Source organism: Rhamphochromis longiceps, linkage group LG11 (assembly GCF_057381845.1).
Source record: "Rhamphochromis longiceps isolate RC_006_pf linkage group LG11, R_longiceps_female_GT1.1, whole genome shotgun sequence".
Classification (NCBI taxonomy): domain Eukaryota; kingdom Metazoa; phylum Chordata; class Actinopteri; order Cichliformes; family Cichlidae; genus Rhamphochromis; species Rhamphochromis longiceps.
The window spans coordinates 34,962,078-34,988,070 of NC_140567.1; the positions used below are offsets into that span (position 1 = coordinate 34,962,078).

Consider the following 25,993-nt stretch of genomic DNA (forward strand, 5'->3'; position numbering starts at 1 on the left):
TTTTTATTAGGGTCACTTAGTAGTAGTAGGAAGTGCTTTGAGGTGATCGTTGTTGTGAATCTGGTCTACATAAATAAAATTGACTTGAACTGAATAGTAACATAGTTTGTTGAAGAGTGTCTCTAACTGTTTATGATACTGTCAGCTCTGAAGCAAATGTACTAAAGAAGCACCACAGCTGAGGACAGTGCAGAGTCAGTGGTATCTTCATGTAAGCTGCTTACTAGCTTGTAGACAGTTCACTGTTCTTTGAGAATGAAACCTTTCCTTATATACATATATGTGTCCGTTCAGTATTATATGTGATGAATGTGTATTTAAAGATTTTTGGTCTCGCTTTCAGCCCCAAAATACAGTGCAGTGTTAGTCAGGCTCCAAAACTGAAATGGCAGCTAGCCCTGCCCACATATTTTAACAGATGTTTCATATTTACATATCGGTACTGTGGTGGTACTGAATAAATATATCTCAGTGATAAATATTGAACATTATATGTTTGTAGTTTTCTTCACATTGGCTGTCTGAGATGCCATTGCTATTAAATCCAGAATTTTAATCATGATACAGGTGTGTTTGTGTCTAATGGTAAAAAAAACAAAAACTGGTGAAAAAGATTTAAAAGAAGACAATTTTGGAATTTGTCTGGTCTTCTTAAAAAAAGGTCTGCAGTCAATCTAGTAGCCCTATATGACGTTTCAGTGATTTGAGCTAAAATCCATCAGCTGACAATCAATGATAAACACAATCACAATATATTTTTTGTAGTATACTAAACATGCAATTAAATTAAATCTGGCTACAGTGGAGGCTTCTGTGCAAAGAAATTATGATATTTGTAGACACGTAGTTAAAGGCAGTACAACAAAGCTTAAAGAAGAGGTGGAGCCATGCCATGAGTATTTCTTGAAAGTACGTTGGAGCATTTAATATTTTTCTACAAAAACTCAAACCTGTGAACAATCAAAATGCCAACATGTTAGCCCATCTAATTGTTTGACCCGTAAAGCTCAGTGCAGAAAGATTATAGGTTTAAAAAGTCATGTGCAGATGAAAGTAGGACCTGCATTGATTCAAGGACCAAGATTAAGTATTGATCCTGCAGAACCTGCACAGAAAATAAGGTTTTTGTTTTCTCATAATGTTGCCCAAAAATTAGAAAAAAAATAAATCGCACTTATATTGTTTACATGGAAATCGTTTTTAAAAGCTTTGATTTAAAAGACAGGGAAGCTCGTCGGCTTGTTGAGAAATACAAATAAAGCTCTAATAAAAACAAATTCAAACATAATTACTTTAAATAGCCACAAGAGACGAAATCTAGAACACTGTGATAATACTGAATGGGATGTAATGGCTGAAGGCTGTGGGAGGACTTGGCGCAGAAGTGGTTATGGTGTTACATTTTTATATTTCACCTCACCTGGACTCACGAGGGAGTGTGAGGCTGCCAAATGCCTGCTGAGAGCTTGCCCAGTTCAATATTTCATCCTGAAGGTGGCCAGTGGTTTGAGAGGGGTCAGTGGGGAAGAGCAATGGGAAAATGTGAAGGGAACATGCATACCTGCTGAATAACACCATGTCTGTCAGAGAGAACTGCAAAGAAAATGCAGGGAGGAAGAAAAAGAGTGCAGAAAAAAACGAGGTTCAGGGTTAGCGAAAAATGGAGAAAAAAGCTGAAGTAATGGAAGGTGGAGATATGTTCAAGCAAAAACAAAGAAAAAGCAACAATATGTCTTGGAGAGTGAAACCAAAGAGAGTGCAGTGCTCGGTCTTCAGTGTAAAACTCATCCACTCACAAAGAGCCTTTCTTTTCCATAATTGCACTGCTTAAATCCCATCAATAAGGAACTTTGCTTTAAAAACTGTGATGAGTTCATTGGAAGAAGTGAACTTTTAGTTACTTGTACTTCTGTTAATCCATTTTAATCAATTTGACTTGCAGAACAAATGTGGAAAATTAGATTTTAGTCACTTTGTTGAGATTTTACCGTCTGAAGAGCCTCCACTCAAATGAAAAGCAGGTAAACAAATATAACCATCAAGTGGAAACAGACTTTCCCCAAAGGCTTTAAAGGGGGAAGCTTAAAGTTTTAACAAGGTCAAATAGATTTTTAGTAACCCGTTTAATCCCATCAGAATATGTACAAAGAGTATCAAGGCAGAACGTGGCTTTTATGAATATTATTCAAAGTGTGAATTTTCCTGCTCAGTGAAGCCCTCAACAATTAAATTGTTCTTCCCCCCCCCCCCCCCCCCCCTTTTATCTATCTACAGTTGGAGTCATTATATTCATTAGACTTCACATAAGTAAATGGAGCATGTGTACAGCAGAAACATGCGGGCAGAAACATTACAGCCACCCGACCTTCCAGATAATTGGGAGGAACAAAGATAACTTTAATCTAAAGAATGAAAGCATGCAAAACTCTCTGCTTTTTTGTTATTAAATTATAAATAAGATCATTTTAATAGTGCTCTTTTTACTTCATTTAACAAGTCGGGGAAGTTAATGGAACATAGTGCAGTGGGCAAGTGACATCTTTAACAGAAACACTACGGTAACACTGGACAAAGTCAAACTGCCAAAGTCAGTCTCTGTAGGGAGCCATGTAAACTTATGCAAACAGTAGCTTATTAAACGAATGACCACCAGCCAGTAGGCACAGATCTATAGTAACACAGATGTTATTTGATGAAAGGCAAGTAAGGGATGACTTTAGTTTGGAATGGCTGATTATACTTAGACGCATGGAGGAGTTTGTGAATCAGGTGGGGTCAAATATCGTCCATTTTGTCCATGTGTCCATGTGTCCAAACCAAGTGTCTGTATTATTTGGGAGAAAACACAAGCCGGCTCTGGTCAGTACAAACAGTACTGCAGGTCTGCAGTGTGGCCTGGCTTGTGCGTACATTGGTGCAAAGTCCTTTACTTACCAGACACGTAAAATGCTGTGATTGCAGCCATTCCCCAACTCTGTGAATGGTACTCATGGCCATTGGTCAGTGGTTGTTGATCAATGGTCATGAGAATTTGCATATTAATGATGAAGGAACTGACCTGCCAGCCCATTGTTCCTTCAGTGGTGCTAATTTCGGTCATTATGCAAATGTACTGTTTATAAGATTGTGGATGAAGTTACTTGGATGAGTGACGAAACGTTTCTCCCACTGAAAACGTTACGTCCAGATGAACAGAATCAAACTTTGGGGATATACGTTTTTTTCCACCATGCTCAATTTTTCCGATGTATTGCACCTAAATAATGAGATCTGACCAATCAGATTACTGCATTTGGCAACAAGCCGGCCCATACCTCAAAACGCGCAATGGCACTAAACACGCATAGATGCTGCTCCGAGCAAATGATTTCTCTGCCTGGATTAAACCATGAAATTCTCCCTGCTGCTGTTTTCCTTTGAGAATAGGATGAACCCAGATTCTCAATTTCTTAAATTTTCTTGTTTAGAAACATGAGGAGCAGCTGATCATGGCTTAATCTTCAACTTTTTCAGTTTGTTTTTGAGGACAATTTTTTCCTCAAAAAAGAAACATGTTTGGTGTGTAATGGTCTAAAGTCTCATTGTCTATTGCTCTGTTTTGGAGTGAGAAGCTACTGGACTATTTTGTCAGTTAGCTTGCTTAGGTTGGTGGAGTTTCTTCTGCAGGTTTGGCCGTCTGTTACCCATTAGCTGTGTGAGCAACGTTTTCTGCTCCTTCTCAGCAATTGCTATATTTATACATTTTATGTTTTCAAAACATATAGTAAAAGGTTATCGTGTCTCTTTAGTGTTCCATTTTAATAATAAAAAATAATAAAATAAAAAAATATATATTTTTGTCTCCAGTCACTCACATTTAATTGCTTATTCATTTTCTGTGCAAAGCATGTCCTTTCTTCACCACATTTCTATTTACCATATGCATACCTAATGATAATGGGCATGCCCGTGCATGAGAAATGACTGGAAGATAAAGAAAAGTTATACCACTTAATTTGTCTATTTACACATTCTAATTAATTTACCAAACAAGATTATTTTTAGGTGCTTAACCTTTGTTTTGTTTTGATTTGATTTTTTTTTTTATGAGTGCCTGGAGTGGAGTCCTTTCTGTGTCGCAGTAACTTACAGTGTTGTCTGATGATGAAGTAACGGACTGGGTCAGGTGCTGGATGTAATTGGGAGACACATAGAGAAAAGAATTAGGTTTGACAGGTCATTCATTCCACTTTAGTGAATAGTAAGCAAGTTGAATGATGGTGAACAGAGCATTTAGACCTCATTAACCAGTCATTCTCTCTCCCTCTCTGTATCATGTTTAAACACCATGTTAAACATATAAACATATTTAAAATACAGCACACTGTGTGCATAGAGCTCCTGTCCTCTGTTATGTATGCACTGTGTATGTGGGATTGGGCAGTTATGTGCTATCTTGCTGCTTAAAGAATATGCATATAAATCACTTTAAAGAATCCACATCTACAACTGCTACAAATATAGTGAAAATAGCAATAACATCAAACTATAGCTATTAAGATTTAACAATCCTCATGTGTTAATACATGATGTGTGTTCTTTTTAAAAAAAACAAATAAAGCATTAACCACAAAAACTTGGGACAGTGCAGATTCAGATCCAGTCCTGTCTGTTGAGCTCCAGTTTCTAGGACAGTGATGTTTTCCAAGCCATAATCAGGTATTTTAATATTACGCACTAAATCCAAAATCTTCACGTATGGAGTATTGAGCCTGTAATGTCAGAAGAGTCGATTCTTTTTCTGTCCAGAGTCGGTGGATTTGAAAACCAGGAATGCTGCTTCCAGTTCTGTGCACAGAGAGCAGATTTCCACCTATAAGAACCTCTAAGCCGCAATCTGTAATTTGTTTGCTCACATAAATTATGTATATACATCCACATGCATAATGAAAAGGTCTGAGTTATACTGCATAGTAAACCAGCATTTTGTTTTTTGCTTACAAGATGATAAAGCAAAATAGAGACGTGCTCTACTGGTGTAAATCAGCCAGAACTGCAACACATCTGAAATAAAGCTTACAAACATACGTTTGTGTTAACAAAGTATCAGTTTCACAGAAAAAATGTGGAAAGAAAAAAACTTTTTGTTTATATGTGCTCTGTGTGTGTTTGTTATTTGTAATGGGGTATTGTATTATACCCAAACTAATGATAATCATGCAAATTAAAATAAAAGAAATGATCACATTATGTTCACATAATGTTATGGTAAACAATCAGGTGCAGCTGGGAGCCGCGGTCCTGTTTATAACGGCTCTCTTCCCTTTCAGTAACTTCTTTACTGCAGCCTCAGCTTATCTGCACACTTTATGGCTGACTAAAGTAAAGTGACTACCACTCACAGCCTTCAGTTTTCTGTGGTTGTGAGTACTCCTCTCTCACACACACCCATGAATACAATTGTGCACACACACACACACACACACACACACACACACACACACACACACACACACACACACACACACACACACACACACACACACACACACACACACAATGGGAAAGACTCACCTCCAGCAACAAATCTACTAAACTGAGTCACACAGGTGCAGTTAGGCTGTGAGGCACTGTGGACTTCTTAATGTAATTACCAGTTTGTTCTCTGCCCTTGCTGAGGCTTCTCATCATTGAGCTACAGCGAGCTGCTCTCTTAAAGAGCGCCTCTGTGCACTACACCTGGAGACACTGGCCTTATATTTTGGCTGTTCGATGTATTGATGCATGCTCAATCGTCCAGGTAAGAAAATCCCAAAAAGTTGATTCTGTTCATCTGGACGTAGCATTTTGAAAACCCTCAGTCCAGATGAACAAAATAAGCTTCTTGGAATTTAGCTGCGGTTTATGGAGTTAGAATACAGCTTTTAGCATTTTTGCTCATCTTTTTCCTTCATTTGTTTCATATGTTTCGATATACTTTTATTTTATTATTTCTATTGTTCATATGTGATTTCTTTAAGGTCATTATGTTTTGTATTTCTCTCATTCCTCTGCACTTCCTATTAGCAGTCTATCTATTCCACATATTTCTGTATTTTATACAGCTGGTACTTGTACTCCAGGTAATTTTTAGTTACTCTAACAGTGGAGATCAGGATTAGCGGTGACATAGAGTTAGTTATCCACTCACTAAGTTAAACCAGGGTTTCCCCTCTGCATTCACACTAATGCGATGTTGTTGGGAGCACCTGATCAGTCACAGTTATTGAGAAGTGTACTGGCAACAAAGTGGGTAATTGTGCAGAGGAAGATGAAACTATATTATGGAGAAAAATCAAGAGATTAAAAACAAAATTGGAACAGAGACTGAAGCAACACAGTCGCTGCAGACAAAGCAGAGGACAGTGAGCGCACGTGAGAGGAAAAGCACTGTAGAGTAATATAAAATTTAAAGTGTGCATTTTAAATGATTGGTCACTTCAGAGCTGTAATGTGCAGCAAAGACCTCAGAAACAAGTAGGAGCATTCAGAGCTAAAAAAAAATAAATAAATAAAAGAAAAAAATAAACTAAAATCTTAATTTTATTGCTCTGTGCAGCTACTCACCAGATTAATGATTTTCTGCAGCATTAAACTTCTGTTTTATTTGCAACAGTGTTGCATTTTACTGTTAAATTTCTATGTTCTTTAAATATTTTTAATCATTTTATCAACATCATCAACATCTGAATCGGTGGCACTCATAGGGATCATTTTGTATGCAAGTCACATGACCTGCAAAACATCCCTTTTTATATAAGTGAACACAGGCAGACAGGGCTACATGCAAATGGAGGACTGACTGAATATCAAGACACAGGTGGGAGCAATGAACCACATGTAAAAACAATGCCAATTCTCAACTGTCTTGACATAATAAAGATGAAAACATACAAATGCAAAACACTCATTTATCTCAATTGTGAGGATTCTAATCCAACATAAAGGTACATATACAAATGCTGTTGCTCACAGAGAACAGTGACAAAAACATTACATTAAATATAAGAATCTCCCTGCTGGGCCAGTAAGTTATTGGTATTGACTTACCAGCCTCCTGCAGTTACATTGCAGCCATTTTATGGTGTAGATCAGTAAAAATGTGACATACTGCTGCTTCAAAGTGATTATAATCTCCCTGAAAACAACTCAGAGGGACAAATTAATCCGAAATGTCAAATAATTGATTATGTGATGCTCTGTGTGTGTATTTCAAATCCAGCCTATTTGACTGGCACTAACTGCTGTCACACACAAACCCATATCGGCGAGTAATGGGATTTGAATCCTTGCAAAGCCAGAAAAGACAGCACTCAGTGTGTGTTTCTGACCCTTTTACCAGCCGTCCGCTGTAAACGTCAGCTAGTGTCGACCGCCATCTCAGCTCATCACTGTCATGTCCTGTCACATTATCCGGCAGCGCTGAGTGGGGTAGCGTCAGCGTCGGATGCTGTGCTGAACTTTGAGATGGACAGGCCTTCTGTGGGCTGTCAGATAGCATCCAGCAAATGACCTGCTTATTCTCCCTCGCTGTCGACACTCTGCCGACGTCTCCCCTGACACAAAGACATCAGTAGAAATCAAACACAGTCCGAGGAATGAAAAGAGACACCAACAGACAGAACGCCGGGGGGAAGAAAAATACATTTACTTTTTTTTGTAAACAGGAGAAAGAAACAGAAAAGGCTTTTCTTAAACTTAAATATAGACGTGTTTAATCTCACATTAGGCTTGCAATCTTAAACCTGCAACATTCACCTAAATTTGCGTTATCAACCCTGTTAGGGATGTTTACGTGACTGCAAGACCTATTCAAAAAGCACCGCAAACATTTCTTTTTCTCTAATTGCAGATTGGTTGTGCTCGCCATCTGCTCACTGATCGGCTGTGGTGGCTTTACGGTTACCTCAGCCCGGGGCGAGAGGCTGTTTCGAGGCAGACAGCTCATCAGGATGATTGACAGGTTTTGGTGCTGGAACTCGACCAGCTGAGGAAAAACTGCATATTAGAGCTTTAGGAAGTGATTTGAAAGATGACACTGAATTTGCTGCAGCTGGAGATGGTGCACTGCACACTGCTGCAGGCTTCAGAATGGGAGTCTGCCTGTGATATGCCTTTGGTGTGTGGGTGTTTGTGCTTTGCAAGTGGATTATATGTGGGTCATGGTACATTTGCTCCGGCAACATTTCAGTCTCTGGCAGGCGTGGTCCATGTGGAGTGTGAGGGTGGCTCCGTGGGTGGTTGAAGGGAGCAAAGGAATAACATAGCTCTGGCATTGCAGCTGCTCTCTGCAGACGAGCCCCGTACACATCGGCGTGGGGAGGAATTAAATGATACATGACAGGGGGATTTCTTAAAAAGATACGTGCGCAGTGGCGGGGGGGTTTTCGATGGAGAATTGTTGATAAATTAACAGCCCAGCCAAGAACAGCACAGAAGAATAAATTCAGATAGAGAGTCCTGAGTCTTCTTTTCACCACGTTATGCCCGATGATTAATGATATTTCCACGAATAGCTACAAAAATCTTCACTGATTATGCTACTTTTTGTGGCCTCGTCACTGCGGATTCATTTCACAGCATCTGCGGCAGAATGAAAGAGGAATAACATGTTTCTTGCCCAGTGCGTGTTTCTAGTAAGAGGTCACCCATTCTCTTATGGCCCAGATGTTTTTAACTGGCGTTAGCTTTCCACAGCACAGGCTCCACTTTCCCAGCAGGCTGCAGCGAGTGTGGTTCTCTGCTGTAGAGTTTCCTGAGCCAGAGAGCCTCGCCAGATCCGTGTGTCATCCTCTTCTCTCTTTCCAAATAACTTGGGCAAGATTTACAGTACAAAGGTAGACAGTTGCATAACTCTGTCTTTCTGTCCAATTCAGCAACAAAGTGTGTCAGGGCAAAGGCTGAGGAGAGTCCCTTCTCTGTTAATGCAGTGCAGAGACAGTGTTTTAATGTTTCCAGGCTGATCTTCGCCAGGCTTCACATTTCACTGCGTAATACCGAGTGCGTTTCGGTTAAAAAAGCGGCCATTATTTTCTTTTACCTGCTTGACATTGCCTACACGACTAATGCACTTCAGCAAACATGCTTGAAACGTTGACATTTTCTTCCCAGTCAAGACTGTTTGCAAACACTGCACTGTAGATGTTAATGTTAATTCTACTTACAACAGTAGTTGAGTCAGACCCTCTCTTATAAATCAATAAATATTGATATTATTGCAATAATGGAAGCAAATTCATTAAAATTTGGTTTTTAATATGATGTTCACTTGTGACCATTTGCACCTGTGTTTTTGAATGTTTCCTTTATTAGTCTATGACAGCGTTCGTCTGTCTGTCCCATGTTAACAATATACTTGTTATATGCTGATATATTGATCCCCATACTGGTTTGCAGAATCACAGGTTCAAGGATGCCTCATGATGGAATACCTTTTTATAGAAAAATATAAGTTACACAGACTTGTCCTAGCTACAAACTCCGTTGTGGACGTCAGACAGACATTATGTAAATGATCCCATTTTCATTTAGGAACTAGTTTTAGACTCGACGTCTAGAAAAAATGCTCAGAAATCCTTACAAAACTGTTGTAATAACGTCATGGCAACTATCCATCCATCCATCCATCCATCCATCCATCCATCCATCCATCTTCCTCCGCTTATCTGGGGTCAGGTCACGGGGGCAGCAGCCTAAGCATAAAAGCCCAGACCTCCCTCTAACCGGCCACCTGCTGCTGTAGCTCATCTGTTTCGAGGTTCAAGTTGTTTGGATTTCATACCTTGGTTGTAATGAGTCATTATGTGAGTTACTGTTAGCTTCCAGTCAGCTTGAAGCTGTCAGGCTATTCTCTGACCTCTGACATCAACAGGATATTTTCTCTTTTTCAGTTTTTCTACAGATTGTTGCGCAGGAAAATCCCAGTAGATCTGCTTTTTTGGAAATAGTTAGGCCAGCCAGTCTGGCGTCGGCAACCATTCCATCCATCCATGTTCAAGTTACTTGACTCCCCTTTCTTCCAGTTCAAACCATGTGGCTGATCAGCCACACTGTGCTTCATTGTGCTTCAATACATACAGCTGAATAGATGTATGTATGGAAGTGGCCAGTGTAGACTGGGCTGTGTAGCTGCAGGATGTTAAAGAGTTTCTTTATTGATATCAGAAATGCTAGAACTGTCTTTGTGTTTCTAACATTTAATTTTCTTTTTATTTTCTGTCAGTACACTCTTCATTAAAGCTGATAACATATTCCAGTTTCCCATCTGTTGAGTAGGCGTGTTAGGTCGTTCTACCTGCTGAGAATACTGGTGGAGATGGAAAAGCTTTTATTAGTCTGCCCTCTTCTCTGCTTCTGTCACGGAATAATCAGAAGTCGTGAAACTCAGAATAGCTGCACACTTCAATGTAAATGTAAGTATTTTTCCACACAAGAAAAGCAACTTTGCCTAGGTATCTCGCACCTTAGACTGTTTGCATTTTGTTTTCCAGCCAGTCTGGAAGCACTTTTAAACAACCAAACACACTAAAAGTGTCACATTCATCTTTAGGCAACAGTAAATGTTTCAAACCCTTTAGGGACGCTCTGTAAATACACACAAGCCTGAAACAGGGAAAGTGTGGGAACTTTTAAAGTCCATTATTGACTTTCCTTTTGGCTCTATCCTAACTGTTCCCCTGTGTTTACCACCTTGTCCCTAATTTTGATTCCCTGATATTTAATAGTGTACAGTTAGAGTGCCCCTGGTTTGAAATTAAGTAAATAAGGGCAGTGTAAGTTTTTTTTTTTTTTTTCTCTTTTTTTTTAAATGACATCAGAAACAGCAGTATGCGACATTACGTGATGGCAGAGCTTCAGTTCATCCTTTGTCATTTTTTTTTTTTTTTTTTTTTTTTTTTAAATAAATAGGACAGGGGGAATGAATGAGAGAAAGAGGGGGAGAGAAAGAAAGAAAACCAAAGGGGAGAAGAGACGGTGAGAAGGGGGGGGAAGAGAGAGAAAAAAAAAAAAAAGAACTCCTGGGTCACCTGTATGGAGAAAAAAAAAAAAAACAAACAAAAAAAACAAACAGAGGAGACAGCAAACAACAAAGAGCAACATAATAATAGAGAAAACAAAGCACCATCACAATAAACTAGCTAGTCATAGATATCAATATTTACTAAATAATAAACGATATTGTGCAGCACGCAAGATAGACAGCGCACAGTGTGCTTTGAGGCAGCAGCCAAGAAAGCTTTAGTCCGCGTCTGTGAATACCCATGTGTGCATACCTGTGTGGATCAGCATGCTTGCATTCCAAAGGTTTCTCCATGTAATGATCTGCTAGGGAGTGTGGGGGGGCCACAGCCCCGTCCTCCAGGGTGTGAAGCGGGTATGGAGGAGATCAAAACTCCAGACATCCAGAGGCCCCCAGAACACAAGAGACCATGGAAGACCAACAGAGGGGCAGCCGCGCCACTGTTCCAGTAAGAGCTGAGGAGAGTCCCAGATGAGGGCTCGCCCAGCAGCCGCGGAGCAGAAGTCAGGGGGAGTTGCAGTGACGCGCCCGTGAGCTCCGCCGGCCCCCAGCTGTGCCTGAGTGACCGAGCCCCAGGCCGAGAGGCCGGGGGCACCCCACCTCCAAAGGGGCCCGAGCGAGCCCCAGGCCCCAGGCCCCGACAAGCGGCCGCCAAGGAGTGAGCCGGTGTGTACCCGGACGCCCACCCCCAGACACAAAGAACCACCAACACACCGACACCTGAGGGAGTCCGCCACCGGCAGGGGAAGTGGTGGTGGGTGGAGATAGGCCTCCAAACCTTGGAGGGCCTGAGGTGTCCCCAGAGAGGTGGCGTCTGATACCCAACCTGACATATAGACACAAACATACAGGCACACACAGACACAAACATCCATTCCCACCCTCATGCTCTCATATGCACTCACTCCACACTCAACCAACGTGGAGACAGACATAAAGAGACGCTGTACACACAATCACACTCCCCAAGCGTACTCTACAAACCGGGTCTAGGTACCCTTGCCCCTGGAGGGGGGAATTGCACCCAGACCCAGGTGGTGTTACCCTTTTCCCTGCGGTGGGGAGAGGCAGACCACCCCGACTCCGCAGCAGCAGGGAGGCCCCACACCCCAGACCGCAGTCGGACGGCCAACTCCTCCTACTAGCCCTCCCGCTCCAGCAGGCCGCAGAGAATGGGGGTGGGAGAAGACTCCAAACCTCCCTCCACCCGCTCATTGTAGTGTTGATGCATATGTGTTCTAAGGTGCAATTAAAACCCAGGAGGGCATGGAGCTACCTGCCAAGGAGCAGCAGGTAAGCGCATAGTCCCTCCTGCTAGCCCTCAATGACTAAGTGTATTTAAAATTGAGAGGTGGGCAACGACGTCAGGGGTGAGGTATACACCCTGATGGTGATTTGGACTCCGTGATTGTGCCCACCCCCAAGATCCTATATGTATGTGTAATGAGAGTGTGAATAATGTGAATGTCTAAGTTGTGGGATAAAATTGAGGCAGAGGCAGCCAGAAGGGGACGGGGGGGGGGTAGCCTCCTCTGCACCCTGGTGACATACCCCCACTCCAAGGCCCTGCATGTGTGGGTGGTTGTGGAGGAGCGGGAAGAGGGAGGCAGCTGGAGATGGGGAGGGAAGGAAGGGAGGGGCAGGTAACCCCTCCCTGGGGCCAGCTCCCCCGCTGACCCCAGTAGGCACTCCCACCCTCCGCGACCCGCCAGGGAAGGGGGGCCCAGGCCCATCAGACCGGGGCCCAGTGCAGTAGCGCCCCCCGGCTCCACAGAGCCCTGGACAGTCCACCCAACCCCACCACAGAGAAAACTGCACCCACCCCACCATCCACACATCTTCCAGACTACATAAGACGGTAAACGCCCAGGCTGAGATCTTCCTCCACCTCTCCTGTATCTCCCCCTCCTGCAGAGAGTTCCTGAAGAGAAGAAAGCTCCTGCAAGATGTGACCATCCCCCCCACCAGTTGAAGAGCCCCCCAGGCGGCTCGACGCACCGGCGGCACCCTGCTCCAGGGCCGGGCCCCCATGCACCCACCCGCCCACAACCCCGGCAACACACCAACCAGGACCCAAGCCCCCGAGGCCCGGCCCGGGCCCCAGCCCAGAGACGGAGCGCCCCCAGAACCTCACGCCCATCCCGGACCCACCCAGGGGCAGCCAGGTTGCCAGGTCAGTAACCCACGTCCGTCAGCACAGACCCTCCCCTAGCCCCGCTGCACGCAGCCGCGAGGAAACAGTCACCTGAGAGCCAACAGAGCCCCCAACTGGACGTGACCGCTACCCCGGGTTGAGCTCCCCAAGGAAGATGCCTCCGGGGAACCCCCCGACGCCCTAAGCCTGTCCCTACCCCCTCACCAATCACAACAGTGAAGGCGGGACCAAACTATGACCCCCCACCCCCACTAGGTGATGGAGCTGATAAAAGGGGCCCAGAGCAATTGATCTAATGTGGTGGCAGAGGCTGTGTCAAGACTAATGTAATCTAATAGATAATTTCTATATTGGTTAGAATTAAGATTATTTTTATTTTTCCAGTTCATGAGGACTGTTTTCTTGGCTATGCATAGGGCAGTGAAGATCATATGGGCTATATTCTTTTCTGAAGTGACATTATCTAAGCTGCCCAGTAGACACACTAAGGGGGAAGTTGGGATGTTACATTTCAGACACTTTGATAAGTCTTCACATATCTCGCGCCAAAACTTTTGCACTGGTGGACAGAACCAAAGAGCGTGGATGTAATTGTCTGGTGTATTGCCTTGACAGTGTGAGCAGTTGTTGGAAGATGTAAAGCCCATCTTGAACATCCGATGACCTGTATAGTGCACTCTATGAAGTATTTTGTATTGTATTAATTGCAGACTGGGATTTTTAATTAATTTAAAAGTTTTTAAGCAAATCTGAGACCAGAAGTTTTGGTCTAGGTTGACTGATAAATCTGCTTCCCACTTTGCAGTAGGAAGGGATATTGATTCATCTAATTTAGAAAGTGTTCTGTATATTTTAGATAATAATTTGGGGGATTTAAGAGTAAGAAAATGTGCCGCACTTAGTGGTGTTTGTAATTCAACTTGACTGAGGTTAAATTTCTTTTTTACTATGGATTTAATTTGTTGATATTCTAAAAACCTTGTCTTGTTGATCCCATATTGTTCAACTAGTCTGTCAAATGGAATAAATTCTGTTCCCTCTAATATATGTTCTAAGTATTTAATTCCTTTACAACTCCATTCTGGGAAATTAATCATATTATTGTTTTGTAATATGTCAGGGTTATTCCAGATAGGTGTACGTTTGCATGGGATTAATGAAGACTCCGTTATTTTTAGAAACTCCCACCATGCTGTTAGAGAAAAGCTGATGTTGATACTTTTAAAGCATTCATGTCTTTTGATGTTTGAGCTAATAAATGGTAGGTCTGAAATCTCTAGATCCTTGCATAGTGCCTGTTCAACATATAGCCAGGGCTCAACTAAGAAGGTATGTTTTAACCATTCTGAGATGAACTGAAGCCTGTTGGCTAAGAAGTATTGGTGAAAATTAGGCAGATCTAATCCTCCTCTATCCTTGGTTCTTTGTAGCGTTTTTAAGCTAATACGCGGGGATTTATCTTTCCAAAGGAATTTGGAAATATATGAATCCAGAGATCTGAACCAATCTTGTGATGGTTTGTTAGGGATCATCAAAAATAAGTAATTTATTTTTGGCAAGATCATCATTTTTATAGTGGCGACCCTTCCCATGAGTGATATGGGTAAAGATTTCCATCTAGTCAGATCGCCTTCTACTTTCTTTAGAAGTGGGATGTGGTTTAGTTTAGTTAAGTCTGAAAGCTTAGGAGAGACATTAATACCTAAATATTTAATATTTCCGGATTGCAGTGGGGCAGAGGAAGAATTATGGAAGGAGCAGTTAATGGGGAGAACTGTAGATTTTGGCCAGTTAATTGAATAATCTGAAACTCTTGAAAACCAGTTTATTAAAGTAATTACCTCAGAGAGGTTGGTTTGTGTGTTTTGCAGAAAAAGCAACACATCATCCGCATAGAGACTGATTTTATGTTCTATGTTCTTACATTTTAAGTTAATCAAAAAATCACATTAACCCAAAACAGGATGTTCAAAGACAATAACGGTAAACTGCAGAGTCTGATCATGGTAATAATGAAACACAGTTGCACCCCTCACTGATGATTGCTACAGTGGATTGAGGATTATTTTGTGATACTGCTGATTGTCTGTGAACAATAGTGAGTAATTTGTCAGAGACACCCTCATTTCTGTGACAGCTCAACTGGTACAATTCTTCTTGTATTATTATTGCAGGACTTTGATTGCCAAAGCGACAATAATAAGCGATTTCAACTCTATTTGAGACAAACATTTCATGAAAATACAAACAACACAAACTATATTTACAAAGGCAGGGCAGACCAAGTAAAAGCAAGCATGTGTTATTACACGTACTCTGCAATCAAAATGGATTTTGATGTAAGACCTGGGTCTGCAGTTTTCTTTTAATTTACTACCTAAACTTTAGATGGTTGTGTTTAAACCTTTCTTTTATCTTGCGGTCATCTGGTCATCTGTGCTTTATACTACTAAGTTAAAAACCCTGCTGTAATACAGAGAAACCTCCAATGAGCACATGACCCGCACATGACTCCCTATGAGCAAGCACTTGGCAACAGTGGCAAGGAAAAACTCCCTGTTAACAGGAAGAACCGTCTGGGAGAACCAGGCTGAGCGGTTGGGGGTAAGGGGGAGGGAGACGCAGCAAAAGACACACTGAACAAGAGAACCAGTAATTACCCCATCTAATACTGATGTTCTCTAGAATACACGCTCGTTACAGTGTAACACGTCATCAGGGCATTTGAGTCAAACATATTATTAACTTCATAATAGAATTAAAATCTAGTCATGACTAGAATAGTTGTTAAATCTTATGGAAAAATAGAGATTTTTGCCTTGAATGCTCAGCCTGCTCAGCATCTAAACAAATTTGACAGTCTGTAGGCTAAATATTTTAAAGCTATGCAAGTAGATACAGTTACAGTAATGTGACTGCTTTGAATATTGCTTCTGTTTGCCATACAGTGGGTAATAAGCGGTACTTTTCAGTATTACAATGATCTCCACCAAGATGGCAATTGTGAAGCACTTCTTGCATTAGGCTTCATGATAGTCCTGACATTTCTATGTCCGTAGTCTTGGTCTCCCCAATACTTACAGATTTGTCCTGCATACAGACAGGACAAATCTGTAAGACGTGTAAGTTAGAGCCAAAGGAAAATCCACTGCAGTTTTCATATTCTTATTCTTAACTTTTGGTGACTGAGTTTGCTTTTCCTCTAGGATAATGCAAATATTTGCATTTCAAATGAACAAAAACAGCATTTCTGATAAGATTTCTGTCAAATAAGGAAACACAGATTCATTCTCTTCGCTGTTGACAGCCCAGTCGTGCTTGCTGTTGTGCATTTGCAGTCACTCACTGCAGTTCTTTTCTCTTCCAGGAAAAACTTTAGATCATGACCTCACAGTTTACTTAAAGGGCATATCTTTTAACACACAATTCTAGGGTATAAACTTGTTTTTTCATTTCTCTGTTGTGGTTTTGGTGACTTTATAAAACTATACTAAAAGCACCAAACTCCCATTACAATAGTCTTTCATTAAAGCAGCACATCTGATTCTGCTCTGAGCCTGTTGCCTCTGGCTAAGCTTCAACAAATCGTGCTTCCCAGACATTGTCTTGGGTTTTAATCAATAGGAAATAATTCAAGTGAACTACGTTAGAAATCAGAAGTGTAATTCACTGCTCCAAAGTGCTTTACTCTGCTCCAGAATATTTGCTTCACCATTAGGTCAGTGTGAACCTGCTCATCATGTGTCTAGGTTCCTGGAGGGATCTCTATCATCAGAGCAGGATTTCTGTCAGGATGATGTCTGAACTCCTCCTCCGCTCTTTTGTTCAGCAGTTTTCTTCTCCCACTTTTCCTGTGTCTTCCCTGGAATTTTCCATTGCCTGTCTTACGTCAGCTATACTCAAGTTGCCCTCAGAGAGTTTACCTCCTCTTGAGAACAGCTGACCTTGCGGCTACTCTGCCCACCCACTAGGCATTCGTTGAGTCCCAGCAGAGACACAGTTTTTAGCCGGTCTTTTCCAGATTGTTGCTGCCAAGCTGCTGTAACGTTCCAGTCATTGCTGTCACCTGCACACAATTACTGCCCTTCCTGTTTTAGTCCTTTTCAAGTTGTTTGTCTGACTCCTGCTGCCTGCCCATGGCTGACGTGGGTGAAGATCAAAATGTCAGTAATCATTGTCAGTATAGACCAATAAGAGGTAAAACTTTTTAAAGATGACCAAAGATTTGAATTTTTAAAAAAAGACAACTGCCTGGTTCCACTTTGTGGCACCGCTGTTCGTCTTTTTCTTTTTTTTCTAATCACAATAAAAAATGCATCAAGCTTCTTTTTCTACCTCTGCACACAAATACTTTTAAAGTAATGCTTCAGTTCAGCTGAACAGCTTCCACAGAAAGCGACAGTATAACATCACTGTGCCCACCTTCTGCAGCACAATTGTCGAGGTGTGTTAGTTAATCCTCCCACGCGGAGCCGGCACCTTTCCACTTTCCCCAGCCAAGTGGTGCCTATTCAGACTTTTTCATGAGAGAGGCAGATGTGTTTGTTCATTCCCCAAAGCTCTGTCAGCACACAGAGGGAGGCACACACACACCAAACAGACAAGCAACACGAAGCTGTGCAAGTTCTAAAGTGCAGTCGGTGTGCAGCTGAAGGGCATTTGCTCATATTTGTGGGGTTTGGGCACTGGTATTCTGTCTTCTGTCAAATGAACAAAGAATTGATCGTGCTAACAGTTATTATCTGTGCACAGCTTGATATCACTTATGCCTACACACTAAAGAATTGCAGTTCACAATAAAGCAGCTGCATTTCCAATATCCAGAGAGTAACACACACTGCTTTGTTTTTACAGTGCTTTTGGGGTTTAATGAGTTGAGCTGAAAGTGAAAGAGCAATTTGCTTTTTTCTGGTCTCTTTCACATGTGTATGGTACATGGAAAGTAGAGAAAGCAGCAGCAATGTTGGAAGCTGGAGCCTATCCCAGCTGTCGTAGGGCACGAGGCAGGATATACCCTGGACAGGTCGCAAATCTACTGTGAACATGTTTATTTCTGGTGTTAGCTCCTTTATTCTCAAGCGATCACCTCAGCAGGTAGTTCCACATTTGATTTGGCAGATTTTTTTTAACAGATGTTCTTCCTGAGGCAGCACTAAAGGTATTTGTGTCTCTTCCCAGAATCAAACCTGGGACCCTTTGATTGTTAGGCAAATGTGTTAACCACTACACAGCCACTGTGTTTATTTTTGCTGTTAAGTTCTGCATGTTATGGTCGTCTACAGAGATTGGCTTGAATTTGGAGCCAAGCTCAAGTGGCCATTCAACAACAGTATATTATCTGAGATTTGGTAGGCATAGGAAAGATCTCGCTCACCTTCTAGCAAGTTAAATTTAATGTGCTTTCAGGTGAGAACATGCTGTTAAAAATAGTATAAAAAAAGCCACAGGTGTCCTGTAACTGTTCCCTTGAGGGAGTTTGCCAAAAGCCATTACTGTAAGATTAGTAAAGAGTGGTGGCGTATGCCTAAAGTAAGCAAATAGACCATTAATTCAGTTTTAATGTTTGAGCCAGAAATCACCTGTTGAAGGGAAAGATGGATGTCTGGCTTTCTAGAAAGCCCCAGGCAGCCTGTTTTCTTTTCACAGTCAAGCGAGCGAGCGGAATGAAGCTGATTTACAGGTCGGCTTTAGCACCGTTTTAATTATCCTCTCTCTGTGTGTCTTTCTCCATCCTCCAGATGGACCCGGTGCAGAAAGCCGTCCTCCATCACACCCTCGGACTCCCTCCCACCGCCAAGAGGAAGCACGTCTCCTGCAGCGTTTGCCAACTGAGGTTCAACTCACAGGTGAGGAAGTTTTCTTCTGAAGAGGAAAGAAAGTTCAAAAGTCACAAGTACTCCTGCAAGAGATGAACACTGAAAAGAAAAAGAAAGACATGAGAAAAATGGCATCACATCACAACCTGCACAGGAGAAAGTTTAAAACTCTTCCTGCCCTGCTGTCAGCCATACTGTCTTAATGCTCTGTTGAAGTTGAAGGTATTCTATTGCACACGGTAACACATACTGTCACTGTGGCTAAAGGGTAAGATTAAAGGGTAACATAGAAGTTTTAAAGAGAAAAGGTGGAATTTTCTTCATTCACTGCGTGGGGACAGTCAAAGAGCGATTTAGCAGTGCATTAAATGTGTGTGCATGTCGTGCTCTGTTAGGGTTTGGTTTTAGCTGTGAACAAGACAAAAGGATGATATAAAAAATATCTTTGTGATGTAAATGAATGAAACAGGACATAATGACAGGAACTCTGCATTCTAATAACCTTACGAGCCACTGCGTACTTATTATTAAATCATTATAGACTGCATATAAAAAGATGGCCTTGATCTTAGGGTCTGAAAAGTGAAGTCAGTGTGGGTGGGTGGGCCTACAACCTGCTTTCTTTTAAATGCTCTTCAGTGGGGAACCGCTGGGTTAGCAAGCTGCATAAACTGCATGGGTCCAATGCAGTACAAGAGGTCATCTCACCAATCCGAATCAGAATAGTTTATCAATACCTGAGGAAATTATGTGGTCACAGTTGCTCCATGACAGTAAGAACAGAAACTAATGGAACTATAATAAATAATAAAATATATTATAAAGATACAAAATTTTATAAAACATGTCTAATAGATACAAATAGCTCTAATTATGATTATCCCAGTATATTGCTCAATGTAAATATATATGGCTGACACTGAGATGCACCTCATATCATACTCTACTTTCTCATTTTCTCTGTAGTAGAAAATACAAGCTTTTTGTATGGTGGGTACTGCACAGCAGCCAATATTAATTGCATCAATAGGACGAACATGGTGGAAAGGTCCATGTCAGTGAGTCCAGTTAGTGTAGATGAGACTTACCAGGTGGCGACAACTGCCCATCACTGCCCTAACCAGGCTGTAAATATTTCAGTTGCATTTTAACATACAGCTCTATGGTGTCTTCTGAAGTCATCCCCGAGTGGCACCAAGAGGAACTGCTTTTTTTTCTGCTTCCATGTTTCTTCATTTTTCAGCCCTGGAGGTTTCATCTTGGTTTGCAGATGGAGCCCAGATTGTCTATGATAAACTGACTCTTAATTAATGCCTACCAGGATGAGTTTAGAGTTGCAAGTATTATTTTTTTCTACAACATGGCATTTATTTTGTAAATCATAGTCCAGTGTTACCAGATGGGTGCCTTTGATTTTTCTGAGCCGGGCTTTAATTCTGCAAAAAAACCCAGAAAAAAGCTCCATCTACACCACGTCGTTGCTTTACAAACAGCCTGCATCAGTGCATCATCTTTGGCTCTATGGAGAGCATGAATTTAAAGGGTTTATGGAATATTTCTAAATCTCATAGAATAGTGTGTGATTTTTGCCCTATATCAGCTGAAATAGGGTGTACCGCCCACAACAACAACAGTTAGATAAGAAAAAGAAAATGTAACCTATAATTTTTTATAAAGTATATTCATATTCAAAATCGACACACTCGAGTCAGAGCCACCTGACACTCTTCTGGATCATGTTTGACCTACAGTTCAGCAGCTAAAACTGCAGCTGACTTCCTGTGATTAAATCCTGATAATAATTCCTGTCAGGCTTGTCTCCTGTGTGGGGAAAACTTGCTGGAATCCACGGCACACCTGGTGGAGGAAATGTCCTCTTCACACCCCAGGAGAGTCTCCATTTATCCACTGAAAAACACAATTAAAAGCCTCACTACCTTGTTGTGAGAGAGGTGAGAAATAGTGAGGAAGAGAAGGAGAGAAAACAATTTGTGTACCAAACAAAAAAGAAAAAAGCATAGAGCTCACCTATGAAACAGAACATGTACAGATAAAACTGTCATGGATATTCGCAGTAGACATGCCTTAAATATCAGTGCTCTCATCAATAAAATGGGTGCAAACATCAGTCTCAACGCTTGATTTAAATATTCTCCTCCCTACATTTTCCACAAGATCATTGCAAAAATGATCTCTCACCTCAGACACACAACCTTGTCACTGTGGGTTTTTTGTAAATACTGACCATTTCTTTTTTACACCAAAACCCAGTTTGTACTGGGGTAACATGTTTGTAAGTCTGGCCCATAGACTGCACATAGATCTAAAAAGTGAATGCAACATTAAAGGGCAACACTTGATTATTGCCTCAAGAACATTTCCTAATGAGTTCATGATCGCTATCATAAGTTGAAACCTTATTTAACAGAGAATTGTGTTCATTTTATGGACAGATTTTGGTTATGAGACCAGGCTGGCGTTTCTTCATGCATTTCTCTTCCCATCATTCTCGCACGAGTCAATCTTGGTTTGAGAAGCGTGCCGCTCTTTTTAGCGTTTTCTGACAGTTTAATCTCCTTGCTCTTGAGTGCAACCACTGGCTTTCACCTTGTTGTAAACTCTCTGTGATTACACTGATGAAGACATCTTTTAATTGTAGACATCGACAATGATAACTCGACCTGCTTGAAAGTGTTCTAGAAAGGATTTTGTGATTATTCAGAGTTGTTGTTTTCTGCAGGCTTCTGATGTTGCTGAACTGGATTGTTGTGGCCGGGTTGCTGAGCAGGACGGTGCATTCCTTCTTTTTACAATGTACCAGATTGTTGATTTGGTTATTTTGAAAGTTTTTGCTGACTCTCTGATAGTTTATTTTGGTTTTTCAGCACAGTTATGGCGTCCTTCACTCACATCAACATATCTTTAGAACTCATAGAAATAAGCTTTTTACTTTTGAGCCTATGAAACAGTTAATTCAATACTTTTGATAAAACTCTTGTATTAAAGTTTAAAATCGGCACTTTAATCATATCTTGAGTATTTTGTGTGGTGGTGTACAGAGGGAAAATTACAAAAATTGCATTAATATCTAATTATGGATCTAACTATATACGGCTACAGTGGTGGTAATGGTTTCTAACTGTTTTCTGTTTTTGGATCTTAATAACATCTTTATTATGGCCAGTCACAGTAAAGTTGTTTTAAAGTGAAATAAAAGAGCTTTAATGGACAGAGGATGAAGTAATGTACATGATTTAAAGTGATTCATGCAAAGTTTTTGTGGTCCAAAAAATATCAACACAAAATTAGAAACATGGATAGGAACAACCCTTTTTAAAACGGGTAATCATTAAATTTGTGTTTCCACATCATCTGGAGAGATTGGATACAAAACGTAAGTGTCTCGACACGTTGAGGAGTTTCAGAATGCCGTGTAGCTCTCTTTCGCTCTGCAAAGCTCATAACAGCTTCAGTATGATAGGATTTCTTGTCCTTATATTTGTCATCATCACACTGAGTTTCAGTAATATATATCATATGTTCCAAACCGAATGTATTTTTGCCTTCATTAGATTATATGTGCTCGCTCTAATATGCTGTAATGAAATGCATGGCAATGCTATTAGCTCGCTAAATTTAAATGACGGACAGGCAGATGGGTTTCATTTCTTCCTGCACCTGATTTCCATACCATTTTCAAAGTAATCAAAAAATTTAAAAGGAAAATCACGGCTCCTGCTGCACGCCGTTAAATCAGCTGTATCCCCAAATAGCAGTGTGGTGGCTCCATGATTAAATGAGTAATCAATTCTTTTCAAACACTGAATGGGTAGGTGATTACTCAGAATGAGATTATTATGTTTTACATGGGGAAATCTGCCTTAGTATATATTTACTATCCATCAGCTGCTAATTTAAAGCTTCATTAGAGAAATAGAGCCTGTGTTCAGCTGTCAGTGGACAGGTAGCACTGTGAGAGAGAGGGGGTTGAAAATGAACTCAGGAGCTGTTTTCTTCTATTTTATTCAAGGATACAACAGGGAATTGTTTTAATTTGCTCCAGTGATCGTTTATCATAAATGTGAGATGATGCAGGGAGAGAAGCTCGACCTGTCCTTCATACTCAATACTGAAACATTCTGAGGACGGAAGACAGTCGAGTTAAAAACCAGTTAATGGCCTGAGATCTTAAAAAGAAAAAAACCTTCTCAGCTTTAATGGATTTTAAGATCTTTCTGCTTTACTTTGCAGTCATGTTTATGAGTTAGGGTCATAAACATGCCTCAAGTCTGCAATTTGTTAAGAGCGAGTGATTCACCAGATAGTCTCATCTGCTCCATCACAAGAAGCACTTTATTTCCAGTTTACATCGACTGCATTTCAAATAAGTCCTTCATTTATTTACCTTGACTTTTGTTTTTGTGGATTTTATCCAGTTAACGTTTTAGCCCTTTTACAAGCTAATAGGTTTTCTTTCTCAATATTCTTTCTTGAAACACAAAGGAACAAATGTACACGTCACAGTAAGCGTGTCAGGAGAGGCTGAGACCAAAATGATCATGAGTGACATTAGTTAGTGTTTTGTGTGTGTGATACAGAGAGAGCAAGCAAGAAAGAATGTGAGCCAAACACACACAGAGAAGCTGCTGATTATTAATTCACATGATGATGGTGTTTACATAAGCAGAAAAAAATTCCACTGAAAATTGCTTTGCCAACCTGTGCAGGATTTTAGTGCCAAGTGCAAAGGGAGGGAACAAAGGGGTGGGAGGTTTAATCAAATAAGGTAATGAAGAGAGAATCGCTGGTATTTTAGTATTTGTTGTCCACTGCTGCTTAATGAAAACCGCTCTCCTTTACTTCATTAAATTCCTGCAGCCATCTGAAGAACACGTTGATAAGTCTGCAGCCTCTGGCCTGAGAAGTGTCATGCCAAAGTGCAGTAACATTACACATGATGATCTTCCACGTTGTTTACCTTTTTCAGTGATGTGCAAATGATGATGTGCAGGCTGTTACAGAACAGCTACACGCACACGCACACCCCTGTTCTCACATCTATAAATCCTGCTATTTGCACTGAGGAGAAATAAACACTTTATGTATGTCACGACCTTGTTTTACTACACAGTGCACGAATGCTGTTGTGTGCACAGTACAATTTACTTTCTTGTTTTGATTAATTTGTTCCATTTAGGTTACCCAAATCTGTCTGACCACACGACAAATGTTATTTGTCAAGCTCTGAGGATGGCCTGTTTTAATAATTATTAGGTTCTTGTCTCGCTCATTGCCTGCCTGCCTTGCAACCAGGGCTGACTTTTTTGTGTTTGGGAGCTCAGATAAAAGCAGGAGTCACTGAGGAACAGACCTACATAGAAACCAGAGTAAATTCACTTATTGGGCCCCAACATCATATGAATTGATGATCTGAGAACTTTTATGTCTCAACGGTCAAATAAAAACATTGAGCAACATTTGAATAAGGGTGGGTGTTTTTTTTAATGAGAGCTTCACGTATGTAATACGAAAGATACATCAAGCTTGCCTCCTTGAAGCCTTAAAAAAATGAGAGACAAGGAAATCAAGCAGTCCACCTGCTTGTAGGCAATTTTAAATCACCAGTTAACCACATGCATGTCTTTGGACTGTGGGAGGAAGCCAGAGTACCCACAGAGACACAGGGAGAACATGCAAACTCCACACAGACAGGCCCCAGGCAGGATTCAAACCCCGAACCCTGTTGCTGTGAACCGTGACTTTGTCAGTACTCTGCTGTGTTCTGTGCTGCTGTCCTCACCTCCAGCTTTCCACATGATGGAAACCACAATCTTCTTAAAGTGGTCCTGACTGAAGTAAAGGTTGTGAATGATTTATTTGACTGGACAAGGAATCCTTTCTTTAACCTGGTGAAGGCCTTGGTGAGGGGAAAAAACATTTTTGGACATTCATTCACGCATCCACTGATTTATTTTCTTAACAGTGTATCTATCTCAGGGTTCTGGGGGGTTGTTGTCTGGACAGGTTGCCAATATATAACCTAGGAAACAAGCACAAAGACATAACCTGCAAGAAAGGTGTGTGCTGATGTGTGTTCATGTATATCCATATTCCATAAAATCAGTACATGGAAAAAAAAGGCTAGGAAATGCTGATGAGCCCATTGTTTCCTAGTGTTTATGTCCTAAAGCATAATTAAATAGTCACGCTGTGGAGGTCACTCTTATTTTCCACTTCTGGAGCTATTTTCTCTCCGTTTTTCACAGACAACACAGTGATTCTGTGTTGCCTACTTTTAAGTAAACAGAAGATTGTTTTTCGACCCTGATCTCGTATACAGAATACAGCTTTCACAATTCTAAAGAACAAACCTGATGTTTTATCGTGTTATTACTTCACTACTTTTCCCAGGTTTATGAGGCATACTGAAAATGATTTTTAACTGATAATGTGTCAGTTGGATGCAGAAAATTAAGCATCACCACTGGACTCTATCCAAAAATATGCTGTTCCCAAATCAAGTGCATTTTCATTCTTTAAATCTGTGAGTGGCACTGATTGGGATTTTTTACTCAGCACTGGCTGTTCCAATTCCCCAATAAGTCTATTTGGGTTTGTGCTTTTGGTATTTTATAACAGAGGGTTAAGAAGGATGCTCTCTCTGTTGCTCTGTCTGCACTGCGTGTTGTATGGTCAGCCTGTGTCGCCCATCATCTGTCACTTTCAGAAAACAACACTCCAACATTCACACCCACTCCATGCCATGAATGTCCAGCTGTGATGATGAGTCAGGCTTTGTATTTGTGTTTTGATCTTAGCGTTTTTCTTTGTAACCCGAAGCAACACTATAAATGCATTCATTAAGAGGCTGTCTGAAAATGTGTGATATCCCAGGGTTTAAAAAATTATGGCATCTTCTTTTTCTTTCTGAGTATGAAGGACAAGGCTTTTCAGTCCACCCTGTGTAGCTACTGTTTTCTTCAA

The 25,993-nt window shown here is 41.1% G+C and overlaps 1 protein-coding gene and 1 long non-coding RNA gene across 2 annotated transcripts in view; one reads left to right on the forward strand and one right to left on the reverse strand.

Moving 5' to 3' along the window:
* znf385d (zinc finger protein 385D) overlaps window positions 1-25,993 on the forward strand; it is a 93,912-nt gene that overhangs the window by 26,891 nt on the left and 41,028 nt on the right. The window contains exon 3 of the mRNA XM_085423794.1: window positions 18,932-19,039. Within this exon, the coding sequence (XP_085279920.1) occupies window positions 18,932-19,039 (108 nt within the window). The remainder of the gene's footprint in view (window positions 1-18,931; window positions 19,040-25,993) is intronic.
* On the reverse strand, window positions 10,883-13,562 carry LOC146659845 (uncharacterized). The gene is made up of 2 exons (XR_014913827.1): window positions 11,292-13,562; window positions 10,883-11,045 (listed from the first exon to the last, which is right to left on the reverse strand). It is a non-coding gene; the product is annotated as an uncharacterized LOC146659845 (long non-coding RNA).